At 40.8% G+C, this 27,375-nt stretch overlaps 1 protein-coding gene across 2 annotated transcripts in view; it reads left to right on the forward strand.

Annotated features, from left to right (window-relative positions):
• Positions 1-27,375, forward strand: part of IGF2BP3 (insulin like growth factor 2 mRNA binding protein 3) — a 120,495-nt gene that overhangs the window by 90,465 nt on the left and 2,655 nt on the right. For both annotated transcript variants that reach the window (XM_064506314.1, XM_064506315.1), the window contains 4 exons: positions 16,889-17,008; positions 21,276-21,350; positions 25,009-25,140; positions 26,333-26,446. In XM_064506314.1, coding sequence (XP_064362384.1) covers positions 16,889-17,008; positions 21,276-21,350; positions 25,009-25,140; positions 26,333-26,446 — 441 coding nt within the window. The remainder of the gene's footprint in view (positions 1-16,888; positions 17,009-21,275; positions 21,351-25,008; positions 25,141-26,332; positions 26,447-27,375) is intronic.

Genomic DNA, 27,375 nt, shown 5'->3' on the forward strand with positions numbered 1-27,375 from the left:
TATATCTACCAAAAACATTTATTTCAATGTAGTTTTATAAATGTGCAAGTCCTATTGAAATACCATACTGCTGAATAGATAAGATTTAAATTATGTGGATTGATCTGCAGAAAGCTGAGATTTACCTGCCATGTTACTCTCTTAAGAAATACATGAAAAGGCCCAGTGGGCTCTTATTCAGATCCAGCATTGCTTAGTAGTCATAAATGAGCATTTTGTTATGGAGCACACAATACTTTGCCCTAACTGAAAGCTCCAGTGTTATTCTACAAAGAGAAGATGCTCTGCTACTCCAGAAAAGGCAGCTTAATTGTACAGGGAAGGTGACTTTTTTTTTTTTTATCACTCTTCTGTTTCTGGTTGTGGTCTCTTCATTGGAAGATGAATTTTCAAAATTAACTCTAACAAGTGGATGGCAGAGTGTTACAAACTCTGACATGACTGACTTTGCCCTCTCTTTTACTCAACAGTAACATCTAAAAAGTTAAGTCTGAGATTCTCCATGAACTAGAAGAGTGAAAAAGCAGCACAGCATGCTGAACTTTATCAAATAACTCAAGTGGGCCTATATATATTGCACTAAAGGGAAATTGTTGCCTAAATATTTTTCCCAGAGGAAGAAGCCAAGAAAATGTCACTGAAAGGATGAGGAAAAATTCCACACTCGTAGCATTGTTTGTGGGAATGAACAACTTGGGTGTTATGAATGTATTATAAACTATGTTCAGTATAATAGTAGCTTTATCAGAAAAAATGCTCCAAAGAAAACCACAACGGAAATATGTTTATACCCAGTTATCTTACTGTTAATAACAGTGCCTCTATTTATGACAAACAAATCCCTCCCTCCCACCCACCCTCTTCCCCTTTAATTAGAGTGGCAGACTAAACTAAAAAAATACAGTTTTGCTTCAGTGTATTGTGTAAAAATGCCATCTGTGGTAATGGATTGCCTTGATTTATTTTTTTTCTATTTTAAGAGAAACTGGAGATTTTTTTTTAGGAGTATATAACTTTATTTACATTGGTGGTAATGATAGGTGTAACTTTTTCTTTCCTTTTTACTCCAAATTTGCAATCTGCTTTACTATTCTTGAGAGATTCATACTGTAAGCCTACGCTCTTTTGTTCCTCACTTGCTTTATTGTCATTTCTTTTCTTGTTGTTTCTTTTGCTGTGGTTCTTTCTCACTTCCGCTTCAAATATGCACGTAAACAGTGTTGAATTTGACGATTTCAGTCTTATTCTTGTCTGTCCCTCTGTTAGTGCACCATTCTCCCCCACAGATGCACTTTTTTTTAGCCCTCTAGGATCTCTGGGCTTCTGGAAATAGGACAGAGGCAGCATCTGGAAAAAGCCATCAAGAAGCAAGTGTAATTTTGTGAAAGTATCAAAGTTTTACAGCTGGAAGGACCATGCAGTCTGAACTCTCTCTCTTGCTTCTGTTCCTTCTATTCTCTCAATCCTTTAAACGTTTTCCTTTGTTCCAAGTAGTCCAGATGTACGATAACCAAATGTGCAAACACAAGGAAAGGGATGACTGATAGCAGGGAACTTTTGGCTTTTCGAAGTTGAGGGTGGTACCAAGAAAATTCCTGAACCAAACTGAAGGGCTTCTGAAGCAAATGCATGAACTACTGAAACTCTCTCACCTTTCCTTACCTGTATGTGACACTATCTAGAAAGGAACAGGTGGTTTTGTGGTCTTCAGGCAAGTCAGCCCCTCAGGTTACTTGGAGTAGCTGTCCTTCCCTCATGGGGAGAGGAAAACAAGAAAAAGTATGGGCTTATCTTTTTCTTTGGGTGCAGTTTTCCAAGAAAATAAAGTTTCCATATTTTTTGTTTTATAATTATGTTGTCCAAGAGCTCTTAAATCTTGTGTATGAAGTTAGTTTCTGTTAACTTGTGGGGTTTTTTCCTCCAGTATTTTTCTCTAGAAGAACAATTTTTAGACCCTGTTGAAGCAGGGTATGTAGAAATAGTAAGAGCAAGAGAAAAGGGCTGACTGTATTAGAAAAAAACCTTGAAAGGCTAAAGATCAACCGCAGAGGGGGATTCAGGAGAGGATGTGAGGCATTTTGGAAAGAGTCTGTGACCAGCCTCAGAGAAAGAAGGCCTTAGGGAAAATGTTAAAGAAGAAATACCAGGGAGACTTTGTGTCCATTTACCTACCAGCTATTTGTTTCAGAGTTCCTTGTTCTGGCAACTCTGTTTGGGTGCCCTGGGGCTCTTTGGTTTGTAAGTGGACACCCATGTATATCTGGGAATACTGGTGAGCTGGCAGTGATTATACCTCTCTTAAACAGCTGAAAATCCTTTCTGAAAATATTGTTGGCATTAGGGTGACCCAGCAGCATAAGTGTATCTTGCTGCTCTCTTGCTCGTTTCTGTCAGTGCAAATTTTGCCTTTTCCTCAGGACTGGACATGGGTGGCTCTTCCCCATCTCCTGAGTGTGCATGGAGCCAGCACAAGGGGCATCCTGGCAGCAGAGCACTTGCACAAAGAGGGCCCTGATGCTGGTGGGTGAATGCCCCCCCCCCCCCCCATGTTTTTTTCAAGCCAGTGTTACTGGAGCTGCATGGTGAAGGAGGCTGGCCAATCCTTTATCTTCCAGGATCTATAAAAGGTCTTGCAAACCTTCTGAACTGATGATTTATGATCAGTGCTGTGTGGTCTCTATTCAAACTGAAACTGGGAAAAGTATTTCAGCACTGGCAACCTTCACAGTTGATGCTTGTCTCTATCATGGTAACAAGTTTAATCTTCATTCTGGTCTGATTGACAGATGGTGTTCCTCCACCTTGTGCAGAGAAGCTGGTTCTGCACATTTCCAGCAGTTCTTCTGATATTTCCAGTGACTCATAAGGTCAGAATAATCCAAGCTAGGTCACCCTCCTAGCTTGGGGTGGGAGGCGTTGGTGGCTGACAGTCCTACTTCAGACACGTGTGTAGTCTCTAGTTCAGACCTGGCTGATTTCACAGGCAAAAGCCAGAACTTAAAATTATTGCAGGTGATAGAAGGGCAGATGCCTGAGTAACAGGATAAGTTATTTCCCACAGATCCTGGATCTAGGTCTCTGGATCTAGGGCAGGAAAATGCTAATGGAGGCAACTTGTTTTACTGGAGGGGAGAAAAATGGAAGAGATGGGTCTTTGCGCAGGCAGAACTCAGGTGACAGTAGCAAATCTGAGTTTCTGGTACTGCCTTGCCTGGACTGTTGTTTGGCTGAGTTGAGGTGTGTTCCTCACAGCTTCAGGCGCCCAGTTATCTAGGGACTCTTGGCACCTAACATTAGGTCAAGTCTTTCTGTGAGTCTGTATTTACAAACCCTATAGTGTGCCCTGGGACCCTACTATGGTGAGCCTGAGGGCTATGAAGCTTTTGTTTAAATACCTTTGGGCGTATGGACCTTCTCCCATGGGGAATATGGTCTTTGAAGTGGCTCTCCTTTGGGTCAGAAGAGGTGGGTGGGTAGGCTTTGGGCATTTACAGAAGACTTTCCATATGCGGCTGATCCTTCACATGTATTGTTTTCTAGGGACAAGCTGTTGCTGTGACTTTGTGTAGGGCTTGTTCCCAAAGAACTTTGAGATGTCATCTTATGTATGGAAATGAATATCCATCATGTTCCTGATACTGCTTTTCATACAGGTGGAGAGAGAATAATAATAAACAGATCCAGGATTTTTTTTGCATTGGCAGAGCTTAGTGACAGGCCTGAACCCCCATCTATCCAGTCATAGCCAAGCATTCATTCCTAAACCCAAGTCATCTTATTTCAGGAAATTAGAACTGAGTAATTTGATATGTTTTAGCTCTGTTAATGTGAGCTGAGTGCTATTTCTTCCTCTGCCTCTCTTCCCGCAAAACTTCAAGGCGTATTTAACAAGAGCACAAACTCTTCTCCAACTGCTTCAGGAATAGGCCAGTAACACAAACTTAGGAGATGGCAGTGCTGGAATCTCATCAAACATTGGTTTGGATGTAGCACCTTGGCCTGAGCCTCATTCAGGAGAGTTTCTGCTTGACTGAAATACCTCATTCTCCATGGCCCATCTACAGTGTGATTCACACTGGTGCATAACTTCAAAGTCTCATTATGTACTGCTTCAACTAATTTAGGGTATGAGATTCAGTTTGTGTTTCACTAACTGTCCAATTCCCTGCTTTTTCAGAATCCACAGTCACTGTGGACTTGAAGTTGTGTAGGAAATGAAGAAGCTGGTTGTTGCCTTGCCGTTCATGTCCTGGCAGTAGAGTACATACAGGAAAGCACAGTCTGTGTTCTTGGTATCTCTGTGTTTATAGTTAAACACACACGTGTGTGTGTGCACGCACATCTGGTGCCTGTGGCTAACAGAGTCACAGTGTTTAGAGAAGGATAACTGTTCTTATTTGATATTTATCCATCATTAGCAACAATTCTTGATATTGCAGCTATATAACTTACTCTATTTGCAAGTCCAGGTTCCCAGTTTGCCTGTTTAAAGCACTAATTTCATGTAGTCACTCAAAAAGGATGTAATGGAATTGCATATTGTGTTACTGAATTCCTGAATTAATGAATTTTTCTGTCTCCTCTTGCCAAAATCCAAGAGCTGTTACCTGTCTTTTAGGAGGACAGAGAAAGTCAAATTAGAATGTGTGGCAACTCCTGAAACATTTTAAGGCTGGAAGAAAAAAAATAGGACTTAAGAAAAATGTCTTAGTTATTAAGAGTATTAAGAGTTAGAAATTCATGGTACTGTCAAATGGGCATGATTTTGTTTTTACAGTCCAGGTGGTCTGATAACATCTTTTTTTCCTCTTTTGATGAACGTGTGTCCTTGTGCGATCACAGTAAGGACTTGTAGATAGCCTTTCTGTGCCTATTTGTAACTTAGGTCTTGTCCAGCTGTCTGGAAAACCACTGCTTTGTTTATTCTTAAATCCTTCTCACCTCTGCACTTGTGTGTTGCAAGTCTGCAGCAATTGCGAATAGAGTTTTGTTAGTCTGCCTGCAGTCATTGGTAATGAATGTCGTGAGCTGAGAGCACCTTCACAGAGAACTGGGATGTGTATGAGGAAGAAAGAATGCTTATCTTTTTCCAGAAGATCCATTACCACAAAAACATTTTATGAAATATCCAAGAAAAACTGTTTCAGATGTCGTGTTCTACCAGTCAAAGTTGCTTTGATGAACTTGTTGCTTCTGTCTTCTGAACTTTGGGGAGAATACGAACATACTTGTCTCCCAAGAATAAAAACTGATTCTCCTGGAAAGCCAAAGACTTTAAAGCATCAAATGACAAGAAATCCTGATCTTAGAGCTCCACTACCTATAGTCATGCACTCAGCCCATCTATTGGGGTTAAGTAGGTTGCACCCTTGGTTTTATAATTGAAATTTCTTGTGTTTAATTGTACACATGACTGCATTTACTTCTGTAGCCTTTGGGTCTGAAAGTTGGAATCACAAGCCAGAGGGGAGGGTGATCTGTAGGGAGCTCATCCTGTCCTTGAATGCCCAGAAACAGGGCAGTAGAATGAATTCTCCTGTTAAAGGTTCTCTGTAGCATGATAGATGCACTCAGATATGTAGAGAGTTGGGAAGCAGGTAGCTTTTCTCTGCAAAAAGAAGTCATGCCAGCTCTTCTCCTGCATCCATAAATTACTGTAAGAGATAGCTGAACTATGGCTGTGAAATTTAGCTGAGGCCAACCACCACTCCTCCACTTGCAGCAGAACTGCTTTCTGTACTGGTGGTCTTTTTGCACACCCACTGTAGCCTCTTGGAACTCCACCCTCAAAATGCACTTTTCCTAACCTTTTCTTTAGCCTCACGGTTGATTTTCAGGTAATGTGGTATGCATAGATGCTTCTAGGAAGAAAAAAAGAAGTCGTTTCCTACAATAAACAAAATCAAGAAATCAAACTACTTTTCTCCAATGACAAAAAACCATCTTGTACAGCTAGGCTGATAGGTTGCTTTCCTTCATTCTTTTTGCCATCTTTTAAGGCTTTTTGTTGCAGGTGAGGAACATGCCAATGGAAAACTTTCTCCTTAGAAGATGTTGTGCTCAAGAGAGATTCCTTCTTTATCCTCCAATATTTTTCTTTAATAATAATAATAAAGAAGAGTTCTTCTATATCGCATAGATGTGATAGGAGAAATAACTGTATTGTGCTTTTGGCAGGAAAGAAAAGTAATTTAAAATGAAAAATTGCTTCATTGAGGGCCTTCATTTGATGCCCTGAGCATATATGAGAGACAAGGAAGAGGAAAAACTGTCCTATGTTTCCAGGTACTTTGACTCTTACTTGGTGGAGTTGGGTTCCTTTGGATATCTGGGTTTGTTAGGATTAGCTCATGCAACTGTTATGTCTAAGCTACCCGGGGGAGGTAATGTATGTGCATCCATACCTTTGTGTAGTCTCTTAAGTGGCTTTCTCTTAATTTGGCTAGCTTGTTATGCAGTAGATGATCTTGTGAGGAGCTGTCCTACAGCCAAAAGAGGATGTGGTTTGGGGGCGGGGGGTAAAGAAGGATTGGCAGCACTTTTGCGATATGGTTTTATATCTGTGAAATGAAAACCATACATGTTTAACAAAAAATCTGGAGGAGGGCACTACAGGGTGATAGCATTGGCTCAAATAAGCGTTGCCAGCTGATTAGACTTTAAGATTGTAACCTCAGTGCCTTGAATATGCCTCTCCTGCTTAGTTTCCTAAATTTATTAACAACATACTTCTGACACCTGAGAAACTTGCTCCCTCTTGCATGATGCTGTGTGGTTGTCCCGTTCTGTGGAGGAAATAGTGGATCCTCCCCACCAGCTCTGAAGTCTCCCACTTCTGCCATGCCGTATTGGCAGTGGCCCTAGTCGGGAGTGGTTGGAAAGTCTTCCATCTCTGGAGATGGACTGGTCCCCAGTGTGGGGAGTGGTGGGGAACGGAAGTGGAACTGGCACCATGTGAAGTGCAAAGATTTGCCAAACTGACAGCTAGCATTTTTTTATTTTTATTTTTTTCTCCTCCTGGGGTGTTGAAGACTTCAGGTATTCTTAATAGCACTTCGTATGGTTCTGAGGCTGTCATAATGCAAATAGTGTCACTGGCTAACTAATAATGCGCACTTTTAAAAATAAAAATGACATCTTTTTCACTACAGTTTTGAACACTTGTTCGTTTGTAGGTGCCTGGGACAAGAGATAAGAACTTGCTCTGAGGCTCTTGTGGTAGGAAGGAGATTTCATCAGGCCTTTCTTGAACATCTCATACTCCCAAGCTCTAATTGCCAGGCTCAGCGTCCTCCGAATGTCAAACTAAATGAGAAATTTCATTCCTTAAGGTGCCATGTAACAAGTTGTTAGTACAGAGTGCTGACCTCCTTCAGGCCAGAAACAAAAGTCAGTCAAGTCTTCTCATTCTGCTGTAGCTGGCTCCATCTCATGTGTGTGTGTGTTCGTTATGCATGGTGAAAAACAAGTGGCCTTTCTGTGTTTTCAAAACCTGTTTTTTTCCTATAGCCTCTAAGGAATCAGAGAGCAGAGTCTTTATAAACCAGATTAATGGGGTACCTGTATCTTTTTCACAACCACAGATTTCATGGGCAAGTTGCCAGGAGTCTGGGGTACCCATGTGGCTGGTGTGTAAATGCCACAACTTAAGCAGAAGTGCTTTTAAACATTTCTGTTTTTGTGGTTGCAGAACCAAATACCTACGCTTACTGCTTGTGACTGACCAGCAAAATTCCCACTTACATAGTTTCACAGTCTGTTGCTTGTGTTCATTTCTGCTTCTTGGCTATCTATTCAGAATAAAAGGTGGCAGATTGCTTTTTTGGCTTTGTGGCCCATTAGATTTTGCAAAAACAAAGAGTTCATGCCATGTTCAGAAATATGTCAAACCTGTCTGTGCTTGTGAAATGCCTTATAAGCAGCCTGCGAGAAAATGTTCCTTCTCTGCTTCTGTGATTTGCCCGCCTCCCCCCCCCCAAAATCCTGGCTAGATTTTCATGCTGGAAATGCTTCTGATAGGTGCAGCTGGGTTAGTGACTTCTAGTAATATGAGGAGATTCCCTTGGCCTGCCAGGTAGTTGATGATGGTGATGAAAAGCATTAAAGTTCAGGGTCAGGAGCTGAAGTGACTGGTGGTAAGTGAGATGATTTTTAGTAGTTTCTGGCCACTGTGTAGTAACTAGGTTTGTTTCAGTTTCCACTGTTGAATTGCAGTAGTCCCAAAACTGGAAATGGGCCTAGGTCTTCACCCAAGAGGAGAAGACCAGTGTGGCTGACTGGACAGGGCACTCCTGCATGGCACGTTTTTTGTGTGTCCAGGACCAACAGCTGGGGCTGGAGCCGCCCTGCCTGCTGCGGGCCGATCGCCTCTGGCAGGGCGATATTCCTGATTCTCCTGGGGATGCCAGTGTTTTTTCCATTATACAGAAGTAACACTTGCAGGGCAAGGGGGAGCTGGCTGTCCTCTGACCCCAGCTGGCTGCTGCCCGGGAGAGCTGGGCAATAGAGGCAGGTGGTGTCAGGAGCTCCTGGCCACCCGTGCGAGGAGAAAGTGTGGAAACTGCGGGGGGGGGGGGGGCGGCGTTTCTCGTGACACTCTGAAACCCTTCCCTTTTTCCCACCGCTCCTGCCTTTTTGTATATACGTATGTTTGGTTAGCTGCTGACTGAATGAATTTACTAAATAGTGAGAAGTCTCCATTATCTTTTGTGTGTAGTCCTGGCTCTACAGGTAGCGAATGCAGCAGAAGGTTTTAGGATCACAGCCTGAGCTTAAGTCTGTCCTAAATAAACCAGAAAGGCTTGGAGGGTGGGGGGAGCTTGGGTTCCTGTTTGTTAACCTGCATTGGCAGCACCACTTTATCTGATGTACAAAATGGTGGCACAAGAGGTATTTGTAAGGATGTTGTAAAACTCTGTGGATCATGTTAGACCTGTGTACCAAGACTTTAAATAAGCTTTTCTTAATGAGCCTCTTGTTTCCAATGAGGGCTTAAACTTTTAGTGTTGGTATTGGAAAATGAATACACTAGAATTTCTTTCACCAATGTCAAAAGCTTATTTTGTATTAATGCATTGACTCTTACTGGAATGTCTTCAAGGATACTTGGCTTAATGTCGGTTTCCCCTTGCTGCAAACTTTTATTACTAAATAAATAAGAGCATTTAGTGTAGCTGTAGGCCAGTATAATTCCTCATAGTGCATAGCAAAAACATGGTTTAAATTTTGGCTTTGGGTCTGGTAGAGGCTTTGGATAAAACAGTACATCACTCCCTGACAAAGTCTGGGGTGTTCTGAAAACCAAGCGAGTTATGTGTGAATCTGCCTTGCCTTGGTGATGGTGGTTATGGCTGTTGGGAAGGCGGAGAATGGCAAAAAAACTCTTTAATGCAGTCATTTACTGGACTTATTTTTTTCACTTTACAAAGTGGATTTGCTTACTATTAAAAAAAAAATATAAAAAAAGCTAGATTGTGGCCAAGCATTGGCTGAAACGGTTTCATGCAGTCTTAAAATAGTTTTGAATTATTTCCCTCACTGCTAAAAATGGATGCTGGCTAGAAATGGATAACATGACTTTGTAACTTAAAATAAATGCCTCATCGTAAGGTAATTCAGTTGCAGCGCATTTAGAGTAAATGAAAACACATACTGGAGATGCAAAACAGGCTTGGAAAACAGGGAAGATCTGATTCTGCTCCCACTGAAGTCTGGCACAAAAGCCTATTTACTTCAGTGAGTACAAGGATTTTAAAAATTTACAGCCTTATCCCAAATGTTGCAATGGATTTACCAATCACATGTATTTGATGGAGCAAGGGATCTATGGAGACACTTAAAAACACAACTGGAAAAAAAATTATGCTGTTGGCAGGCTTGCAGAAAGACTGAGATTAATGCTTAAGTTAACATGAGGAACATAAATAACAAACATTTTCCCTTCCCAGCCCTGCGATGGGTGGGAACACAGGCTCGCTCTGACCGAGGGAATTGTGTGACCGACCTAGCAGCAGCAGCTTCAGCTGAATGTAGAGAGGTTCCTCTGGGGGAAGATCAGAGAAGGCAAAACTCCATTTGTTTTTTAAAATAAAACCATTCCCAAAATTTGATCCACTCCCGCCAGCTGCTCTTGTGCTTTGGGACTTTTTTTTTCCTCCCCCCACCTGTCTGGAGAATCATATCTGTTGTTCTTCTGAGTTTTCATCCTTACTTGGCCATGCTTTGGCTGTTATGCAGGCCTGAGAAGATGAGGAGTGCTTTTCTTCAGACAATGCATCAGGTAAGGGAAAAGCTCTTCTCGTCAATAATTCTGGGGTATTTGCGGGACTGATATGCACCAGACCTTGGCAGAAGGAAGCATCACAGTAAGCTTATCCCAAAGGCAGCCTCTTGGGCCATAGAGCTCTTTCTAATTCTGCAAACCCTTCAGGGAGAGGTGCAGAAAGAAGAGTGAATCTGCAAATTCGCTTGGTTAGGAGTCCTCCACTTCTGGTTCTGGTGTGGAGCAACAGCCCTCAGACTGGGGGCACAGAGCATATCCTGAGGAGGGGGAAGAGCTTCAGCCCAGCTGTCTCTGCAGTCTGACAACTAAGAAATTACAATTTTGTGCTGAGCAAGTTTGCTGCGGGTCAAGTACAATGTGGTAGGGCTGGAAGCACAGAAGCGTTTCTCCTGGGGAAACCTGTTGGGCTGTAAGGATGAGCTGGAGAGAAGGGGAACCTCCTAATGATATGCCCAGGCGAGCCCTGTGTAAGGGGAAGCAGCAGGGGTTACAGGAGGTAGAAACAGGATAGACTAGACCTTTGGAGGTGAGAATTAATTTTTATTTTACTTTATTTAAGAAATAGCGGGTATGGACTGTTGCACTAAGGACAGATGAAAGGGGACTATGAGGCTGGTGTTCAAGGACTTGAAAGAGGCGTGCAAGGAGATGAATCCAAGCTGCTGTAGGAAAGAGTTGGACCAATCTGAAATGTTTGAGAGCTGCTGGTGTGGAGAAGCAGTTGCTTAGCTTCCTCCGATGGGTTAGATTAATTTACATCTGTGTTTTAGATCACTGTTTTCAATCATGATTTATATTAGCAGGCAGGAAATCTGATTTGAGTTGACTTATCTTGTTTTGCATCTGTACTTTAGTTACCTTTCTGAAAGCCTTAGTGTAGCTGGTACCACCACAGCTACCCTGTTCTTTGCTAACACAGTGAGTATATCTTTCTATTTAAACAAATGTGCGGTTTACCATTTGCTTTGGTTAATGTATTTTTTCCATTTTCTGTTTAAAATATGAATGATGCTTTTCTTATTTGCTTGATTAATTTTTCACTTCTGATTTTCATCAGACTAGATTTGGATGGAAATTGGAATCCAATTAATGAACAAAAACAGCATTTAAAATTGTTTTTATTAGTTAAATGTGCTGAATATAGACGAAAAAAGCTTATCAAGCCTGCTTTGTATTTAAAGCATACTGATTTTTGTTTTTTTTAAAAAAAATTATCAGATGTTCATGAACTGAAGTAATTGTTTCTGGTCACCATGCTCTTCAAGAGTCTCAGTTTCTCAGAACTAAGTAAGCTCAGTTTCTGGAGCTGTTCTTTTTTTGCTTGTTTATTTTTATTCTAAGGAAAAAAGTTCTCCATCTGAGTGAACATCCTGGTGCTGTTTAACTTTAGCAAACTGTGTGCCCCAGCAATTTGAGACCAAAACCTCTTTTCCCCAAATCCTTATTCCTCAGGCATGTGCAGGCCTTCTGCCCCACCACCAAAAATATGTAGGTCAAACCAAACTCCATAAGCTGTTTGATCCACTGCTGGGCTTTGATCAGGTAGCCTGAAAGAGCATAACTAATCATTCCCTTTTCTTCCCTTTTCTCAGCTTGCTTTATCTTATTTGGACTTTAAGGCTAGAGAGAAAACAACAAATTTTCTTTCACGCACCTCCCTGGTTTCCAGTGTGGGGTTTTAGACACCTTCCTCTACCCTTGTGACTGAGCTGTCTTCTCCAGCCTCAGACTGTTGTGTCTGGGGACTGGTGCATCGGGCTTTGCGGTCTCCTCCCTGGAGGATGGTTTTTGGCGGTGTGCGGTCTTTTTTTTTTTTTTTTTTCTTTCCTTTTCTTTTTTTTTGTCTGGTTGTTTTTAGTGGCCCTACGTTTTAAGCCTTTGCGGTGGCCCTGAATCTTAAGGCTTCAGTGAACCTTTGTAGGGCTCATGAGATATACTGGGCCATTCAGCATCTCAGAGGACGCCTTTACGTTTAAAGCTAGGTGATGATCAACCTCCCACTATGTTATTTGATATTAACAAGCAAGAATCGCTTATCTGGCAGCAGATGAGGTCATGTGCTTTGGCCTTAGCAATCCAGTGGGAAGTCCTCAGTAAAGTTGGTAAGAACTGATGATACCTCAGACCAATTTTTGGTCAAGTGCAGTGGGGAAGAAGAAAACTAGAGCTGTGCTCCAGACCCAGCTTGAGTTGAGGTTTGCTCTCTGGCTCCTGCATGGGATGGAAGAGCTCTGTATCTGTTCTGTTTAATTCTACAGCTGGAGATATCTTCTGATCATCCTGCCCAAACCTATTTGATCAAGACAGTTTTGAAACAGGACCTTCAGAATTTGCAGCAAGACCTCAGACTTTGACTTCGTAGTTAGTCCTGAACCCGTTGGACAAACATTGCAAAAGAGGTCTTCTGTCTCACGTGTCTGTGATTGCACAATTACTCTAAGTTAGGATGGACATACGGACCATACATCTTGGAGAAATTGGTTTCTCCATTTCTCTCAATTTAAAAGGCTTTTTCCTCCTGTTCTTTCAGCTCCCAGGACTGGGAGGAGAGGACAAATCAACTGGATGGGAAAGAGGAGAAGAGTGCAGGGAATTCTCCGTGGGCAGGAGACTTTACCATTGTCAAAAATTAGTTGACCAGCTACCACTTCCAATTCCATGACTTAATGAACTTTACAACTTGAGTAAAAATTGTATGCTACTTAAACATTTAAACGGAGAAATATTTAAACTTATGGCTATTGTTAAGGCCCTTAAAATTAAATCTAAAGATAAAAATCTATATTAAGTTAACTATCTTTAAGACAAAAATAAATTTTAAAATTAAAACTGATTCATCCTTCTCTAAGGAGACTATGAACCTGGAGAAATGATAACTTTACCATAAATATTAGGGAGTCTATCAGATACTGCTACATCTGCTCTTAAAGCTCTGTAAACTCTACCTAATTACGTATCTTTTTCCCTTCTCATGCAGCCTTGAAATAATTCCTTTAATATCATTCCTATTTTGAAAAGGGGGCTATGAAGCAAAAAGTTGAACTGCAGGATGCTCTGTAGAGTCCACATGGACAGATACTTTCACCAAGATTTTTTTAGTTTTTACATTGAAGTATATGTTTAAGCAAGCTTCATTTGGCCTTATTAGTCTTAGATTCTGCACATTTGGAGAAAGTTCCCTAAATTTGGTGCTTCTAACACATATTTAAGATCTAGGAATCTATTTCTGATATAACTCATCCTAAAAGTTTCTGGAAAGCTGTATGACTTATGGGGCATGGCACAGAGAAGATTAAATTAGAGTTGATTTTCTTCCTTCCTAAGAACTCCAGAAGCTTCTGTAAGATTGATGGGTGGTGTAATCGTTGCATTACATTTTGATGTGTTTGTTTTGGAGGATAGTCTTCCAGTAAATACAAAAGTTTTTTTGGTTTTTTTAAAGTTGTTATGGGTAAGGAGATAGACAGATAATAAACTGAACTGGTGCTATGATATTCTCTTGAAAGTCTTTGCTATACTTGATTTCTGCCAGGAAAAGAAAAACAGAAAGACCGGTCATCTTGATGTTTATGCTCTGAAAAACAAATCAAGCAATACTATTTTGGGTGGTAAAAATCAGCGTGGGTAAGGAAACGGATGTACTACTTCTAAATCCTTTGTTACATTTTACTGGAGATGGATTTGATTGTACCTATGTGCCAATATACTGCTGCAGGCAAGAATCTGAAAAATGACAATAGATGTTCAGTTCAGTATTGACAGATTTTCCTCTGTTCCCTAACGATAACATATATCACTATTACATCAACATGGAACTTAAATGTTCAGGCGCCTCATTCCAAAAAAGATGTCGGTTCTTTTTTTAAAAGAAGTCGTCTTAATGTATCAACAAGTGAAAATCCTGAGGAGGGAAAGGAGAGAAAGAGATGGCAGTGAACTGACTGTATGCTTGGAAAGACACATGTATGTCCTCTGCCTTTCACTGCCTTTGCCTATGTTTCATGTGTAACAGGTGAAGCAGTAGAAAGGAATTTCAGTGGTGAACTGAATCTAGCCAAGAAAGCAGCTTGAAATCGAGCTTTGGGAAGGAGAAGAAAAAACTGCTGCAGGCAGATGGGCAACAGAGGGAAGGCAGGAAATATCTGCAGACAAAAGTAATGAAGTTTGATTCATTTGTATGGTAGAGAAATGTGTCTGGAGGTGGTTTTAGGTAGAAGCTGTGTAAATTCTTGAAAACCAAGTCAAGTTACGTGGTTGATTTATAGCAACGTTGTATGAATTACCTCAAAGTTTAGCTGGAGGAGAGTGGTTGAGGTTGCATATGGGAGAGAAAACAACAGCAGCGGAGTTTTGCACGAGCCAGAGCGCGTACGGGTGACTGAAGGTAGCGGTCACAGAGGTGAGTGAGCGGGGGCGGCTCAGCCTGTTGCGTCGGGTTGGAAAGCTGGGTCGCCTCTTCACTGGGCGCCATTAGCACGGTCCTTGGAGCAAAACTGGAATGAGCAAACATCTCAAGAATTTGTATCCATTCAGAAGCAGTTTTCCACAAGTGATAAGATCACTAAGCATCTTCAGTAATGTTTCCAAATAACTGGAAATATTGCTGGATTAATGATGAAAGTGTAAAATAAGTACACTCACAGGGTGTTTGTAACAAGGAGAGAAGAAAATGACTAATCTTCTGGAAAGCCGTTGAACACATGTAGTGCCTAGTATCTTTCATTACAAATATGCAGTTTCAGGGCATAGTTTTGAGATCATTTTAAACTGATCTGTAGGCAGATTAAACAGGGTGTTCCCACCTTTTCCCGTACCCTGATATAATTGCTCTTGCTTTCTGTCTTCTTGCAGGGTTGCCATTTGCGTGGCTCTGTGATAAGTCAGGTCAGGCACTTTGTGCATGGAAAATCAGCCGGAGCTGCAATCCTGCTGGCTGCAAAGCATGCAAAAGGAGTGGGGAGGCTGGATGTTGGGGGACTGGGACCTGTATCCAGGGAAAATGTGGACTTAAACCAGCAAAAACTCACCAAGCATCCCGTTGCCTTGTATGCAGGGTGAATTGTGTAACTGTTGTGATCACCTACAGCAAATGGCAGAATGGGTTTCTGTTCTAAATATCCTATTTGGGGATTTCCTCACCTGGTCCACAGATCCATGCCTGGATTTTTTTTCCCCTGAGGTTACAGTTGTCTTACGTTTACCAAAAATAAAGTGGTAAAACATGGAAACAAACATTTTGTTCTGATTTGTTTATGGTTAATGCCTCAGGACTTTGCTTCCCCTTAGTAGAAGTTGCTGAAATTTAAAAGTAAAAATAAGTTGAAATGGCTTTTTTTAGGTTTGCAGCTGCTTTTTGCTGTGTGTTGCATATAGCACATCTTTTTTAAAATATCCCACAAAAAGCTGCTTCAGCGAGTGTATGTGGGCCTGTATCCCTACCAAAATACGCCAGGAAACAAAGCTAAATGAGTATAGTGATTTCCATGTGCTCTGTTCAGTGGTACTCCCTGGTATGCTTTCCTCAGCTGACAGATATAGTGGCTATAGTTGCGTGCTTTTTGAGATGCCTTTGTAGGAAGAGGGGTTGTTGGCCTTGTATAGCTGAGGATGGATGAAATAAATTTTGAAAATACATAAGCATAACTATATAGAGGAAAAAGGTTTAAAGGGGGTCTTAAATGTCTCCTAGTTCCAAGAAGGGCTTGTGTGAAATGTATTTGAGAGGTGATCTTGATGTGAATGGATTAATGGTACCTTGGTGCAGTGGGTGCTCTTAGTCCAAGACAAGCTCTTCAGAAGCTGCTTCTGAGGCTGGCAAAATGGTTATGGTTTATCTTGGTGTAAGTAACCCTGTGCTTTGATCATTGCTACGGAGCACATCAAGAGGATCTTAAGTGCTCTGCATTCTCCAGCTGGGGTATCTGATTGAAAGTAATAGAAAGCTGCAGTAATGCCTGATATCCACTGGGCTCAATATCAGGGTCCTCTTACTTTTAAAAACTCTTAATCCTGCATTTAATTTACCAGCCTGTTTTAGGCCTGCTGCCAAGAATCCAGCTGTTACATAATATTACACAAGAGGAATCATTGGCAATTTTCAAGCTGGCTATCATTCCAGATCACTCCCACACAAAGGAAATTGTAACATCTATTTAATTCTCAGGCTTTCTGTGAAGCTCTCAGCACAATATACTCTTAAAAAGTAACTAGGAAAGCTGGAGATAGTTTGCCTACTTAAGCTATAGCCCCTTAACTTATAGCGGTCTCATCTGCTGAGTCTTGCATGTGGAAAAGCATCAAGGTAGTGACAGGTAAGAATGAATTCCTCTTGAAGGAGCAACAGCTCAATTGTTTTTAAACTCTCAGCATTAAAATTGCAACTATTTTATAAAAGAGAAAAGAATCCTCTTTTGGCTCAAATTGTCCTTTCATGTTCTGTGAACTTCATGATTTTCAGAAAAAGCCAGACTTTTAATATTTGGACTTCACAGGGCATCCTAAGATTTCCCCCTCATTTCCATGCATGCTTGTTCCATACCAGTTTTCCTGTCAGTCTGATTCATAATGTTCAAAAACATTCACTGCATATTTCCTTCTTCCCCACAGCAACAGCCCGAGTCTGAGACTGTTCATCTGTTCATCCCAGCCTTGGCAGTTGGAGCTATTATTGGCAAGCAGGGACAGCACATCAAACAACTTTCTCGTTTTGCAGGCGCATCTATTAAGGTATTATTACACTGACTAACTTTCTGTCTATTTTATATGACACTTTTAGCAAGTTTGCACAAGCAGGATTTTCATGAACATCCTCCCCCACTCTCCACTTAGAATGTGATGTGATAGATGGTACATTTGTTTATAAATCATCTTTTATAATTATCTTGTCTCAAGGAAGATTGGAAGCATGTTTTCAAACGTCTCCTGAGGTGTGAAATATAAGCTGCAAAGAAAACTACTTTGGTGGTCCCAATTTCTTAGAAACAGACTTAAGTCTTAATGATGCAGTGTTTAAAGGCTTTCTTCTTGCATTCGATAAAGTGAAAATTGGCTAAGTAAATTCTCTTTCTAAAAACAAATGCCAGGCAAAGTCTTTTGCTACTGGGATCTGTCTTGCTCTGTTTCAAATGGGTGAGTTTGGGATATTAAGCTCTGACTTCACTCTGAGGTACTTTCTGCTTTAAAATCACTCAGATATTCTCAGTTCCTGAGTGTCTATTCTCTAACATCACACTTACCTCGGCACCATGGTTTAACAGCTAACAGCTTGTTTAGCTGTTTGTGTGTTGACCATCTACCTCAATGTAGATGAGAATAAGATGGTTTGCAGCAGTTGAACTAACAGAAGGATAAGTTTAAATTCAATCTTTTTTGGTGAAATTGCTCCTTGGTGAATTTGTTCCTTGACTGTGCGTGGGGGTCAACAAGTGTGGTTGTCTCCTTGGCTGTAGGAAGGCCTTGGATTCCTGCTGGTAGCACCATGGTAAGTGCAAGGAAGGAGTGCTTGCTCTTCCAGATCCTTGGGCTTTTTTCCTGTGAATAGCCAATTCTGCTATCCTGTGCTGTAAAGATACTGTTTTGGCTTAAATTATTAGTAGTGTTCTGAAGTGCAGTTTGTAGTTTTGTTATATGCTGTTAGACGGACATCATCCTGCCCAAGTGATGCAAACTTTTTCTTTTCAGTTCTCTTTTTCCTTATCATCAGCTTTCCAGTACCTGGAGAGGTGGTGGTCAGTACTTGGAGCCTCCTTAGTGAGTGCAGTGCAGCAGATACCTGCCAAAGTCCAGGGGAGTTCAGGGACAGAGAGGCCGGAGCAGAGTACGCTGAAGCCAGCAAGGCCTGGCTTGTCCTGGAAGGTGTTCATCTAATAGTGCACTGCAAAATAAGTGGGGAACCCCAATGAATAAATCTTGTGTGTGCTTTGCTTAATGCCGATCAATTTACTGGCCAGTTAACCAATTGGCATACTGCCCAGTTCCGTCCTTTATTAAGCAATACATTAAATAATTGAGTTACACAACACGGATGGTTTACATTAGTAGAACACTAGGATGAGATTTTTAGTGGAAGGAATGGAAGGAAGTGCTAGGTGTTGGTGTGGGGGTGCGTGTATTTGTGGTGGTGAGGGAGGTTGTTTTGTTTTTTATCAAGTCTTCCTTGTACTGGGGTGTGCATTCCATAGGTTATATCTATAGATTAAGTAGCATATGAAGGGTACTGCTAGGTTGAGAGAGAAATGTGAAGTAACCTGGACCTCTGAGAACCAGTACAAACTAGTTCTTTAGTTGGTCGTTGGAAGACAGTTTAGTGGAAAGGGAGTTGCCCAGGTTTCTCATGCATCTGCCTAACAGTGGTGCCAGGCTTCCTCTACTGGCTGGCACCCCTCTACCCAATATGTTTAACATATCTGTAATAATTGAAATTCAGATAAGTTTGTTAAAGCTCTGCTCTTCTGCTCCTTCATTAGGAATAAAGTAATAGAGACTTTTGTGGAAGTAGAGTTAAATCTTAATAGAACTATACAGATATAGGGCATACTGGCTAAATAGTGAAATTGCAGATTTCATGTCAGATATCAGTTAGAATAAAAATGTAATTTCAGCTGTAATCTGACCCAACAACATGGAGCAGCACTCTTGCTTTCGTGTGAGAATAAGTGTTTCATAGGACAGTTGGTTCAAACTTACTTAAAACTTCTAAATGTCCTTCATGTTGACCACCTGTCCTTCAAGCAATCTTTACTGTAACTTTTGAGCAAAATAATAAATTATGAATCATTAAGAAATCAGTGTTTTTAGCTAAGAGTGCTGCTTGAATAACTTTCAATTTGCCAAACTAGTAATCATACTTTCCTCCCTGTAGTGAAAGAAGCAAGTCTCTGTGCGTGGCTTTTCGAGCTCGTTTTGAGCTGTGTACAAGATGGTTGCATATGAAAACATTTTACATCTATATGCATTTTTCTTCGTGCTTGTGCTGAGCTTTGTAGATCTGATGAAACTAGGTTAGTCATAAGACTAAATAAATTGCAGCTGGGTAGAGGTTCTGCATAAGGCTGTGGTGTCCAGCTCATGGCTTCAGAGCTGCATGTGGCTGTTGATGAGCTGAGATGTGTTCTTGTGCTGGGTTTGTTGCTTGGCAGCGCAGGTTTGGCAGGGATTTCAAGTAGATGAAATGATTTGGCGAAGGAGCCCAGAGGAAGCGAAGGAGCTCTGAGGCAGAGGTTTGTGGACTGTGTGCCCACCTAGCACACTGGGGTGCTGGGACCTGCTGGAAACCATTGGCTTTTCCTGCTGGTAAATGGTGTTTGGAGCACCTCTTCCTGTCTCTAAAGGAGTTGGTATGAGTGCTACAAGTTTTGGGCATATTAAATAGTTGGATTGTGACTCAGGATATGGAAGACTGGTTATTTTGCAGTTAGGAATGTAAATCTATTTCTCTCATAAGTTAAAAATTCATCACTTAGATAACATTTTTGTGTGTATAACCTCTCCTTCCAAGAGCAGACAGACCAAATTAGCACTGAAGTTTCTTAAATTGCCCCTTCAGACATTGAAAGGTTACTGTCGGTAGTACATGTTTCTTTCATAGCCCTCAGCTATGTTTTACTCCAGCTGTTGAGAAGAGAACAGGACGTGCTAAGATAAAAGCAAAGCAAGAAATGGCCCAGAACATTTATATTTGTGTAAGAAACAAAAAAGCAATGAAGACTTGATGGAAAATTTTTTTCCTAAAATTTCAATAAAGGAGCAGGTGTTCACTAAGAAAACGTGAGGTGATTGAGAGACAAACCACAATGTTCATTGTACTTGAATGGAAATTATCAGGCTGAGCTCTGTTCAGTCAGCTGACTGCAAGTAGTCCTCGAAATTTTGCACCTCTAAAATACTTGTATGTTCCAAATAATGAATGGATTTAGTCTTTTCTCGCTCTTACCACAGCATCGTATTTGATTATTTTAGTAAATGTAGCTGTAAAATGAATGTCTCCTTATATAAAGCCAATTAGAAAGCAGAAGTCATATGAAAAATAAATATGCAAACCAAATAACTAGTATATAGTGTGTTCTCCATCTTAGGATACAATATGGATAATTATATGGATAATTATATGAACTTTGGTTAGCAAAATTCTTTAGTGACAATGATACATGGTGACTGGTAATTTGTCTGAAATAAACTACAGCTGTTAAATATGAAAAACATCCCTGTGCCAACAGCTAAGATGAAATCCTGTAGTGTTTAATATATTGCCCATTCAACAGTGGCTATGTAATACTAGACGCAACAATGGAAATGTCAGTTGTGATAAACAAAAGATTCATACAGAATGTCAGAGGCTAGTTTGAATTATTTAATGCCATTGGAGTTTGAGAACAACACCCACAGAAATCTTACTTTTATGGTGACATGAACTGCTAGAGACCCTACAGGCGTCTCTGTCTCAGCTGCGGTGGGGCTTAATTTTTATCTGGGACACACAAATGTCTGTAGATACAAAACTGCTGGAAACTGTAAATTTGTCATCCAGTATGGATGAATGTTTCGGATATGATTAGTTACAACAATAAAGTGACCTTCTGCTTTCATGGAGACAGTTGTAAACTTTGGCTAATGGGCACAGCTTGTTAGAAAGACTAGGTTAGCAGGTAAGGATAAAAATCTCTATTAACCAGACTTGTTTTTTGGAAGCTACATGACTTGCATCATTCATATCCACATGAAAATTGCTGTGGGATTTTGCCATTGGCAGATGAGTAGCTATACCTTTAATTTTCAGAAGTAAACTTGCTTATGGTTTAGGCCATTTCTACGTGTTTCATTATAGCTAATTAATGCACTTTAAAGAGAACAAACTCATCATGACTTAAGTGTAATGCTACTGCTGTAGCGAATAATTTTTCACTCTTGAACAGAATGTGAGACTGAAATGGGGAGGAGGTGGCTTTAAACTATTCCTCCAAAAAAAGCTACCAAAAGCTATGTTTATCTGTTCCAGATTGCCCCTGCTGAAGGACCAGATGCCAAGCTGAGAATGGTTATCATCACTGGACCTCCAGAAGCTCAGTTCAAGGTACAATGTATAAAAGCTTGTCAATCTGTAGTGGCCTTTGGGCTGTAAGGGGCTGTAGTGAAAATGAAATACTTGTTTCTAAGTACTATTTTATTCAGAAGTTTAGTAAATACTTGATTTTTGCTTTCCTTCTGCCAAAAGGAATCTCATGAATATATGAGTAATACAGTATCATCAGAGGCCATGTTCTGGTTGCCTTAAAGTTGGTGGGAGTTTTACATAAGGTAGAATCAAGTCTAGCATGAAAATATAACCATATTGCATTCCTAATTTTCCCTGTAGTCTATGAGTGCAATAGTTCAGTCTTTCTAGCCTATCTTAACATATGCAAAAATTGAGTCCGTTTAATTGAAATAACAAAGCTGACAAGATGAGACTGAATCTCTCCAGGTTACTGTTGTGTGCCAGATGGAAAATGCTTTTTGGGTAGCTCTACAGATAAGTGCAAGGTTTCTAATTGTATTTACACTCCAACTACATGGATATACTCCAACCTGATTATCCTATTTTTTGTTCAAATCAAGTTGTGGAGTGGCCTTCTGCCTTAAATACTAAGGGATAAATGTAGTTACCCCAAAAGAAGTTGGTCGTGTTAGGAGTAATGCAGATGGTTCTGTGCAGCAGCATAGTTTCGTCATAGATGAGGCCCAGAGCAGGTAGGAAGTCACTTGAGAGTTCACATCCTGGCATAGCTTTCTTGCCTATTCTCATTTTTGTAGTTTTGTATTTTTTGCTTCAGGGCATCTTGCAAGAAGCAGGTGTAGAAACTTCAGGCATATCTAGAATCAGTTTCACGAATGCCTTTAGGAGTTTTGGAGAAGTATCAGGGCAGGTATTCTGCAGTGGTAATAGCGATCTAGATGAATTTGGGATTATTGCTCATTTTGAAGTCTTACCATATCAGTTTGAAAAGCTATTGAGTGCAAAATGTAGTTTAGAAGCTCTGCTTGCTTGAGGTTTTCTGTGGCCTTGTGGGCTTGACCATGCATGGCCCATGTATGGGGCACTCATGTGCTCTGGGAGTAGCACACAGGCAGATTCTGGCTACCTTTTCCACCAGATATCAGCGAATTTATCCTCAAGCAGTAGCAGGATTTGGTCACCCCTTATGCTGATTTTCATGTAGGCATAGTCATTCTCAAGCTTCCTATCTAAGGTAGCTCTGGACTCCCACAGGCCAGTCCTCTGCCAGCCACTTCTCCCAAACCTGGATCATGCAAGGAAGAAAGTCTCTCTGTTTTCCAGCCCCTGCTTTGGCTAAAATCACATCAGTCAGTCACTTCCGTGCGCTTTTTGGCTTGTATTTGCAAAGTGGGATCAACATATTAGCACAACCGATGCTCCTGAGAGTGCCGGTCTTGTGGAGGAGGGATTATCCTTGGGGCTCCCTTCAGCTCCAGCCTGCACTGGCTTTTATTACCTTTTTGAGAAATGCCCTCTTGCCTGAGATGGGCAGGCGCAGAGTCCAGTCCTTTCTTTTATCAGCACTGTTGCCTGAAGCAAGCCTTACGGTCAGGCCCACGCTTCAGCAAGGCTGTCCTTCAGTTCTGTTCAAGTGTCTTCTCCATCTTTGAGCACAGGCTAGCACTTGTTAGACAAAAAGAGCGTAATCTATGTGCACAGCAGCTTGCGGAAGGAATGGTTTCTGTTCAGAGGAGCTGCTGGCTCTGGGAGAGGCAATGTCAGCACAGAGCCTGGGTTTGGTACCCTTTCCCTTCCATGTTGATGTGCTGATGTCTGATTCATATTGGTGGTAGCTGCAGTGGCTGCACGCCTTTCCTCCTCAGCTGCAGTAGCCAGAGGAGGCTGCGATGTGCAGGACTCCCTACTAGCAAGGGAACTGGAAGAAGGTGGAGAACATGCCACTGCTTATGGCCTCGGCTGCAGTGCTCTGTAGAGTTTAGGCATGCCCACGACATTGATATTTGGAGAGGATCGTGTTGCCTCGGAGCTGGGACACGTGCAGAGGAAGTGGAATGCAGAGCAGACAGCGCATTTCAGCCACTGTTTTACTGTAAAGGAGCTACAACCCATTTAAGTTGCACTTCTTTGTCCTTCAAGACTCTTTCAAGAGCTGAAAGATCATAGACCTATTTCCAACACTCCAAACCTCTGTAAAAATAACACCCTGCCTTGCTTTATAATCCAGCAGTGAGGCAATTCTTTTTCCTATAGTACCTCTCCCACCGAGCCCCACAGCCTGAGCAGGTTGTCAGAGGTGTTACGTGCATGAAATATACTGAGATAAAAATGGCTACGCTATTGTCTTTCTCTTGCAACAAATTCGGAAATAGTTTGAGTCAGCAGCTCAAGACCATGGTTTGGAGAAGTATCTTATCTGCTCTTGGCAAACCCTTTTGAATTTTCTCCTAGAGCAGGACATCGCTGGTCTTAGGGCTGTTGATGGTGCCAGCATGCAGTATTGTACTCAGCTCTTGTATGGCTTTTTGGATAGCGCTTTGCCTCACTGGAAAGAGACAGCTTTTCTCCTGTGTAACAGGGTGATGGCTTCCTCCCACTACCTGCAGTATCCCACCACCTAGGTCAAAGCCGTGCACTACGGATTTTTTTTTTCCATACTGCTCAGGTGGAGTCTGACTTACAAAAATACTGAGTACTTTCAGCTCCAAGATCACAAAACATCTTCAGTCTTACCCATTCTAGGGTAGTATAAGCTTGTGTGAGCTTGAGGGAATGAGGAAAAGTTCAGGTAAAATAAACTACTAGTAGTTGTTATAACATGCCATGCAAGATGGTTGTGTTTAGGGTGCGTGCAGTGACAGGGCCAGTGAGTGTGTGATTTAAACAAGGTGATAAAGACTCCAAACTGGAAAAGCTCTGTGGTCACAGGTTTATACTCTTTGCAGAGCAATGGAATTGTTCTTTTGATACTTCTAGGATATGCTAAGAGTGGAGAAGATCCGATGTATCATTTCTTAAGAATTTGTTGATGAATGGCAGGAAAGGAAAAAATAAATGTCTTATAAAGGGGGGAGGGGGTGCGGAGGGGAGAAGGAGACGTATTGGTGGGATTTGGCAGCTAGACTCAGTGGACATTCTTCTTGCTCCCTGGCACTTGTGTGTTCCCCCTGCCCACAACAGGGAGCTGCCTGTTTGTTAAAGTAACACCTGTTCCCAGGGTGCCATTTAGATCTACGCAGATTTAATTTTTGACCTCAGAAAACTGAGCAAGTCCTGCTTCTTTTTTTATTTATTTATTTTTAACCAAAATGGTGTGACTGAGTGTAAAAGTATGCAGTTTGTTGTAAATGAAGTCTTCATCCCATGACTTCTTCTGGCATCCTTAAAAGAATGTATTTTTGAACCAATGAACTGCATTCTGCTCTCCTGATGGCTATAAAAACACAATTTGGCCACACAGTTCTCCTTCTCTCCACCGCTCTTTACCTCTACAGAGACCTAACAATTTATTTTAAAAGCTATATTTCACTGAAAAGCACAATAATAATGATCCCTGAGTTGTTCCTTGATAACCAGGTTTGTAGTTCATACAAAGACTTTTAGAAACATAGCTATTGTATTTATTGAGGAAAACTTTTTATCAGGGTTGTGTATTGTGAGTTCTCCTTTCTGTGGAATTTTTTAAAGTTAACTAGATTTCAGTAAGCACACTGTTTAACTGAAAATATTTTTGCAGGCTCAAGGGAGACTCTATGGAAAACTTAAAGAAGAAAATTTCTTCGGACCTAAAGAAGAAGTGAAACTTGAGGCTCATATAAAAGTGCCATCCTATGCTGCTGGTAGAGTTATTGGTAAAGGAGGCAAAACAGTAAGTACCTGAAGTAAAACTTCTAGAGTTATTCAGTTATGTTTCCTATTTAAGCGTGTATATACCTATAAAGATTAAATATTTAGCTAATAGCTAATCCTATGAAGTTACGTTATAAAAGCTGGTGCTATTTGCTCAATTGTAGATGTTAAATTTTCCTTTCTACTTGCTCCAAATTAAGAAGAGCCAATCTCATAGAATGCTTTATTTCATAAAAATAAATTGTCTCATGAAAATAGATAAACCCAGTCAGATCTGCAGCGCCTCTATTAACAGAAATATAGTTCTTCCATTTAGAATTAATACATTTCCACTTCAGACCTGCTTCTGTGAACCTTTCCTTATGTCAGTTTTTGCAAAGATTTCACTAATCTCTCGATTAAAATTATACCCAATTTGTACAAAGGTGACATTTCTGGCCGAAATGGAGTGAAAGCGTAAGTTTTGAATAAATGGTAGAAAATTGTATTTTCGATGTTTTGAGCATCTTCAGACGTCAATATACAACAAAAAATAAAATTGCTTTGTCTTAAGTGATGACATCCTTTGGCTCAGCTTGCTTCATAGAATAACATCACTGAGATTTTCAATCCTGCAAATGTGCTGGTTCTCCTTTAGTATTTTCATATGCTTTTAAGGCAGGAGCTAGCTGATACTAAATGGGAAAGAGACCCAACTTTATCTGTATCTAACAATATGACAGCTGACAGGCTACTGAAAATAATATGGACACTTCTCATTGTTCTATTCAGAGTTCTCTGTCTTACGGAGGTTTCAAGGAAAAATTTGCAAACATTTGGCAATTTTTTATTCCCTATATTATACATGACATGAGTTTTCTGACCTTAAACTTGTAAACTCAACTGTAAACACTGTCTAACTGTGGCATCTATCTGCTTTTTTTAAGTGATGTATTTAACACCTTCTGTGTGTTGCATTTAGAGTCTTCGAAGCACTTTTACAAACTGGGGAAGTTGGTGCTAATTTATGTTAGCGAGACAAGCATCTCATCTTGCAAAGTACACTGCTGGATGAGGATGCTTTCTGTTGTGTGTGTATTTTTTTGATTTTTTTATGCTTTTAATTTAGAGGATGCTGTTTCTGTGCTCAGCAGCTCTTGATCTTTGAGTCTTGGTTGTTGTGGGATTTTTGTTCCTTTAAACTACTTCATTTTTCTGACTTCTACTTATAGGTAAACGAGCTTCAAAACTTGACAAGTGCAGAAGTTGTAGTCCCTCGTGACCAGACACCTGATGAAAATGATCAGGTGGTTGTGAAAATAACTGGTCACTTCTATGCATGCCAGGTAGGAGGGGCTGGAATGATTTTTTGTATTACCTTGATGTTTCCATGACCTACCTTTATATCCACTTACAGTGGCAAGGGATGGAAGGCCTGTACTCAGAATATAGAAAGTGCTGCTTGCCAGGGTTCTGTAATTGTCTGGCTGAAATAAACTTTCCTCATACATATTAGAAAGACTTCTAGCAATATGGCACTCTTATATGTAAAATAAACTTTTTTGCATGTCTTCTGTCAGTGTGTTTAGGCTTTGGGAGATGCGGACAAATCGCATATGTATGTGCATTTCTTCCCAAATACTATGAGATGGCTTATCCCTCTTATCTCAGTTTCAGTCTGGTCACAACTTGGGTTTTCTTTTTCTTTGAAAGTTGTAACAGTGCCAATCTGCTTATTTAGCATCATAAAGAGAAAGGATCACGAGATTCCTTCCCCTACTTAATTTTTAGTTCAAATTGATTCCTTTCTTGTTCTGCTACAGGTGACTTGTAGCTCAGAAATGAGATGGGAGTGCAGATAAGTCCTGCAAGACTGAATCTTCTGGATTCTCCAGAGTGTCTGCTGCCCAATAGAAGAGTAGTTGTGATAAAATATTAGTGTCTCCAGAGGCATAAAATAGTTAGCCTGAAATGTCTGTTAGTCAGGCTTCCATTAGTCTTAATGTTAGTAGTCATCTTCCTGTGTTCACGATCACCATATTTTACATGGAGAAAACTGACCATGCAGGTAGTTACGGCAGGTGGAAAAAGAAGAAAAGTTAAAAACTAAGTTGTGCATTACAACTAACCCAAGTGATGGGCCATCTGTTTCTACTATCTGTTGATAGTAGAAAATTAGTTACTCCAGATCTCCTGTATCCCAGGAGCATCTGTAGTCTTTTGTAAATAGCAGTAGCTGCAGCATGGCAACATCATGGATTGTTTCTTTTTCTTT

The sequence above is a fragment of the Dromaius novaehollandiae genome, chromosome 2 (genome assembly GCF_036370855.1).
Source record: "Dromaius novaehollandiae isolate bDroNov1 chromosome 2, bDroNov1.hap1, whole genome shotgun sequence".
Classification (NCBI taxonomy): domain Eukaryota; kingdom Metazoa; phylum Chordata; class Aves; order Casuariiformes; family Dromaiidae; genus Dromaius; species Dromaius novaehollandiae.